General features: G+C 60.9%; 1 protein-coding gene across 1 annotated transcript in view; it reads right to left on the bottom strand.

Annotated features, from left to right (window-relative positions):
* The window catches only part of SORCS2 (sortilin-related VPS10 domain containing receptor 2), a gene marked incomplete at its 5' end in the record, with an annotated part of 307,756 nt that overhangs the window by 34,578 nt on the left and 267,249 nt on the right, over positions 1 to 5,929 (bottom strand). Inside the window, 3 exons of the mRNA XM_014533443.1 lie at positions 1,598 to 1,687; positions 2,145 to 2,263; positions 5,528 to 5,592. Coding sequence (XP_014388929.1) covers positions 1,598 to 1,687; positions 2,145 to 2,263; positions 5,528 to 5,592 — 274 coding nt within the window. The remainder of the gene's footprint in view (positions 1 to 1,597; positions 1,688 to 2,144; positions 2,264 to 5,527; positions 5,593 to 5,929) is intronic.

Here is a 5,929-nt window from a genome sequence, read left to right as displayed (position 1 = left end):
TTCCCACCTTAAAAGGGGGTGCCAGCCTGACCCTCCACACTGGGCTGCAGCGGGGAGAGGCAGCACAGGGGTGGTGCCGTGAGGCCTCCTGCTCCCGCCCAGGCAGGCTGTGTGCCCATCGGTCCCTGCAGGAGACGGGCAGCAGCCCGGGGTCCAGGTCCCAGTGCCTGGGGGGCAGGAAGGGATCTGTTGTCCACCTAACCCGACACCAGGACAGAGGGCCCAGGACACAGGACCCCAATGCTGCAGCCCCCAGGCTGGAGGAAAGCTGCTCAAAGCTGAAAAGTCCCCTCACCTGCTCCTCCCCAACACTCACCCCCAGGAACGCCAAGGCGGTTGCCCTAAGTGAAACCGTTACTTTTCCCATTTCTGACTCAGGCGGCTGCTGAGGAACTCATGTCTTCGAACTTCACAGCAATCCACCGCCCGAGGCTGGTAGGACCCAGAGCCCGTCTCCTCTCACCACCACACTCTGTCCTCCAGCCAGGCTCTCTCCTGCCCCAGGGCCTTTGCACATGCTCTGCCTGCCACCTGAACAGCCCACCCCCCTCCTCCTTTGGGCTTCAGATGAAATATCCCCCTCAGGGACCCTCCATCACTCTATCTCTGCCTCTCGTTCCCTTCACAACACAAATCATGGCTTGCAATTATTTTATTCATCTGCCTGCAACTTGGTTTCCTGCCTGTTTCCTCTCTGGAGACGCCACTACAGCGGGACCCTGGGGGGTCTGAGTCACAGCGCTGGCAGCATCAGTTCCCGGCGTGCACTTGCCCAGTGAGCATGTGCAGGAGGCAGGGCTGCAAGCACCTTTGCCTCTAAGTGATGCACGTGGAGTGGAGAGCTGCGAAGGGGCCCTGCGGCGGCCTCTGGAGGGAGAGGCAGCAGGAGACCCACCCAGACTTGGGACTGAGCCCCGCTTTGGTTTCTCACTGGCTGTGTGACCCCAGGCAGGATACTCGGCCTCTCTGGACATCAATCACCTCCCTTGTCAGACGGGAGTAACATGTCCGCAGGGTTGGCGGTGGAGTTCAGTCCTCAGTTTGGCTGGGAGCAGGGCCTGGGCAGCCCCCGGCTCCCCCATTGGTGTCTGTCCAGGCACGGGGAAGGAAGTAGCATTCACTGAGCCCCTACTATGTGCCAGGCACCATACTAGGCAGTTGGAAAGCAGAGGCTGATAAGACAGAAGCTGTGCCCAAACTCCAGCTGGAAGCGGGAGGCCGGCACAAGAGGTCCCTGCTCCCTGGTGTCAGGAAAGAGAAGGTGGGCTGCGAGGAGGCGAGGGAGGCCTAGACCAGCCTGGAGGCTCGCTGGTAAGTGACGTTTCTCCTGAAACTTCGCATGGGAGGAGTTCTGGGGAGAGACTGGCTGGCAGAGGGAAGAGCAAGGCAGAGGCCCTGAGACAGGATGAAGCTGGGCCCTGGGAGGCTGGCGCGGAGGGCGGGAGGGAGAGGAGCTGCAGGAAGCGTAGCCACAGTGCCTTGTCCATCCGGATCACCAAACATCCATGCAAGGGTCCTGTGCCCACGGTGAGTGCAGGCTCAGGTGGTGGCCATGGGGGTGACGGGGGAGGGAGGTGGGGGCGAGGAAGCCTCTCACCTTCGGCAACGCGTACTTCGGCAGCTTCATTAGGGCAAACTCGTTATGACGGTAAGACACGTAGTATTTGGTCTGGTTGCTTGAGGTTGCCTAACAGGAAAGAGAAGCACGTTTTTGAGGGGTTAGGTTCCCTTTCCATCCATATCCTCATGAATCAAAAACAACACTTTGCATTCAGCACACGAAAATATGCCCTTTTACTTTGCTTGTACCTGCTCTGCCTGAAATAAACAAACTCCTATTCATCCTTCAAAGCCCCATACCCAAACACCCCTCCTCTGAGAAGTCTTCCTCCACCTCCTTCAGTGAGAACTAATCTCTTTCCTCCTCTATCAACACCTCGTTGCCCTGCATCTGAGTATGGAACAAGGTGGACTGAGGTATCCAGGAAAGGCCAGCACCCCGGCCCAGGAATGGGCACAGCCACAGCCACAGGGAAACTGACTCAGTAGCACTTGAACATCAAACTGCCTCCTGCCCAGTGACTGCATTTCCCCTGGTACCCCCGTCCCCTGACGCCGCTCCCGGGAGCCCGCAGTGCCAGCACCTTAAAGAAGATGTACTCGTCCTGCAGGAGCAGGGACCGGTGGTCTATGGGGCCTGCGAACAGCGAGCTCAGCGTCCGGCTGGAGCAGTTGCGGACGTGGGCGGTGACGAACCGGATGCCTGCGGAGGAGAGCCGTCGGGCAGCTGAAATCTATCGAGTCGCCCAGACGCACTGAAGGCTGGGCCGTCCTGGCTCCGTCTGCCTGCGGTTTTGTTGGTGAGTTGGCATTTTAAGGGACTTGCCCTGTGGCCACAGCCGCTGCTGTGTGTGTGTGTGGGGGGGGGCCCTCTGGGCCATGAGCTCTTTATCCCTCAGGAAGCTGCCGATGGCCCCTCTTACAGGTGAGAAGACGGAGGCCGAGGGAGAGGTTGGGTGCGAGTCTAAAGCACAGACATCTTTTGCCACCACTTTTCCTAAGGCAAGGCCACGCCTGTGTCGCTTGTGGCTGCTTTCAGAGCGACAGAGCCCACTGGTGGCAGTGACCACGTGGCCCGCCAGCTGAGTCGCGCGGCCCCTGCCCCTCCACTCCTGCCCTCCATGCCCGCACACCACGGGCCCGGGACCACCTGGCGGGAGGTCCTCAGACTGACCCACACTGGCTGGGCAGGAGGTCCACATGTGCCCATCAACCCGGCCGCCCTGGGCCCGTGCAGTCACCCACGGGAGGGATGGCACCAGGCCACAATGGGCACACACAGTGCCGACCCTGGCACGGACCCCTCCCCCTCCAGGGGCCCCGCCTGCCTAAATGGGGTGGGCCTGCCTGTCTGTCTGCCTGACTGGGCAGCTCTCGCCCCTTTGCTGAATCCACAGGGAGTAACGCTGAGCGTGCACTGGCCGGGCAGCGCGGTCTTTTGTTCCAGGCCGTTTTCCCGGGGTTGGGGCTCCCCGGAGTTGTAGGAGGGGTTGGAGCCATGTGCTGTGGGGGGCTCCTCCCTCCAGCTTGTGGGACGGGGGTGGGATTCAGTCACAGGAACAAAAGTGGGGCCCAGCAAGGCTGCCGGCATCCTGGCACCTTGGGCACCTCCTGCCCAGGGCCGGGGGCCTGGCCTGGGGAGAGCGCCGCGGGACCCAGGCGGGACTGGAGGACCCGTTAACCCTTCCCTGGCGGGGCAGCCTCAGCGCCAGCTCCTCCACTAAGTGGGTCTGAACGCTCACCTCGGGGAGTGTTGGGCAGTGACTCAGTGGCACGTCAGGCACACGGTCAGCCGCCCTGTGCCACTGCCACTGCCACTGCCTCCCGAACCCACCACTTCCCCTGGAAGCAGCCTCGTCACTCCCTGCGGCCAACAGTGGGTGTGCTGCCCAGGGCCTGCCTGGCTGGACACATGGTGGAGATCGTCCTAGGTCAGGCCTAAAGGTGGGAAGTCACTCGCTCACTCATTCATTCACTTACCTGTTAACTCACTCACTCATTTACTCACTTACTCACTCACTCACTCATTCACTCTCTCAATCACTCACTCATTTACTCACCCATTCTCTCACTCACTCACTCTCTCAATCACTCTCTCACTCACTCTCTCTCTCAATTACTCACTCATTTACTCACCCACTCACTCACTCACTCCCTCAATCACTCTCTCAATCACTCACTCATTTACTCACCCATTCTCTCACTCACTCACTCTCTCAATCACTCTCTCACTCACTCACTCCCTCACTCTCTCACTCACTCACTCACTCATTCACTCGCTCACTCACTCTCTCACTCACTCACTCCCTCACTCTCTCACTCACTCACTCACTCATTCACTCGCTCACTCACTCTCTCACTCACTCACTCCCTCACTCTCTCACTCACTCACTCACTCATTCACTCGCTCACTCACTCTCTCACTCACTCACTCCCTCACTCTCTCACTCACTCACTCACTCATTCACTCGCTCACTCACTCTCTCACTCACTCACTCCCTCACTCTCTCACTCACTCACTCACTCATTCACTCGCTCACTCACTCTCTCACTCACTCACTCCCTCACTCTCTCACTCACTCACTCACTCATTCACTCGCTCACTCACTCTCTCACTCACTCACTCCCTCACTCTCTCACTCACTCACTCACTCATTCACTCGCTCACTCACTCTCTCACTCACTCACTCCCTCACTCTCTCACTCACTCACTCACTCATTCACTCGCTCACTCACTCTCTCACTCACTCACTCCCTCACTCTCTCACTCACTCACTCACTCATTCACTCGCTCACTCACTCTCTCACTCACTCACTCCCTCACTCTCTCACTCACTCACTCACTCATTCACTCGCTCACTCACTCTCTCACTCACTCACTCTCTCTCATTCATTGACTCTCTCGCGGTGGTGAGGCCTGTGTTCCAGGCCAGGTGCCAACAAGACAGATGAACGCCACTATCACGGCGCCGAGGGGCTGTACGGCGGGAATAAAGCCCTGGTTTACGGCACCTGCCCACGTCTGTGCTGTAACAGCCACCGTGGCCCATCTCCAGTCCTGCCCCTGCCTGTGGGGCCACAGACACAATCAGCCATCTTGCAGGTGGCAGCAGGGAGGGGAAGAGTGAGGAGGCCCCGCCTGCCTGCAGTCCCTGCTCTGGCCACACTCCCCTGGGGACACCGGCACCGCACCTCCTCCAGCCAGGATGGAGTTTGCCCCTGGAGCCAAGAAGGGGCGTGGCCACGTGGCTCTCCTGGCCCAGCAGCAGCTGCTGCTCTGGGGGAAGCAGAGGACCGACAGTCCCAGGTCCAGGGAAGAGCTGAGGGTTTGGGAGAGGACAGGACCTGCACAGCTTCCTTCCGGAGCGCCCTCACGACCCGGGCTGAGCACCAGGGTGCACTGACCCACTTCACAGTTGGAGAGACTGAGGTGCAGGGCGGTGAGGTCGCTAGTCCAGGCTCCCGTGGTGGCACAGGCGGGCTGGGAGCTGCCGGCCCTGACCACCTCCACGGAGCTCGCCCTGCGCAGGGAACTGCTGCTCGCACATGTCAGCGCCCATGTCAGTGCACGCCTGCCGAGGGCTCCGCTCCCAGAGAAAACAGCAGGAGGAGATGCGGTGCCCGGTGTCCCCAGAGGAGTGTGGCCAGAGCAGGGACTGCAGGCAGGGGGGCCCTGCCCTCTCCTCCCCTCCCTGCTGCCCCCTGGCTGCACCTGCAAGATGGCTGATTGTGTCTGCTGCCCCCACGGCCAGGGCCAGGGGTCTCTGTTCACCGGAGTCCCCAGCATGGAGCCCCACCCCACGGAGGGGGAGCCAGTGGAGCCCCCGCAGACCTCAGCGAGCCTGGGGTGGGACTGGGTGAGGAACAGACTTCCCACCGGAATGGAGCGCCCGGCTTCCGGTTCCCTCCCTCAGCAGGATTTCGAGGAGAGCGGCTCCAGGACCTGTCCGGGCCCGGCCTGGCTTACCTCCTGCGGGGTCATGGACCTCCATGTGGACCAGGTCCGGGCCGGCGCCCACTCCAGACTCAGCCCTGGAAAAGAGGGGGCTCAGGCTGGCATCAGGAATGGGGTCCCTGAGCCGGGCATGGAGCCCGTGTCCGTGTCCCGCACCCCATGTGGCCACGTGGCCTCCCGAGCCGGAGACCACGCTCACTGTGGGCTGGAGGCCAGTCCCCTCCAAGGCGCCACGGCTCCTGGGGGTGTGCGCCTGGCGGGCCGGGTTTGCTGAGCGTTCTATCTGCACCGTTTCCACAGGACACGCCCCTTACACAAGACGTTCCCATGGCGTGCGTGAGTGTGTGCGTGTGTGTGTGTGTGCGTGCGTGAGTGTGTGTGTGTGTGTGTGTGTGTGTGTGTGTGTGTGTGTGT

This window comes from Myotis brandtii, unplaced genomic scaffold (assembly GCF_000412655.1).
Source record: "Myotis brandtii unplaced genomic scaffold, ASM41265v1 scaffold986, whole genome shotgun sequence".
Classification (NCBI taxonomy): Eukaryota; Metazoa; Chordata; class Mammalia; order Chiroptera; family Vespertilionidae; genus Myotis; species Myotis brandtii.
This window is presented reverse-complemented; position numbering and strand designations above follow the sequence as displayed.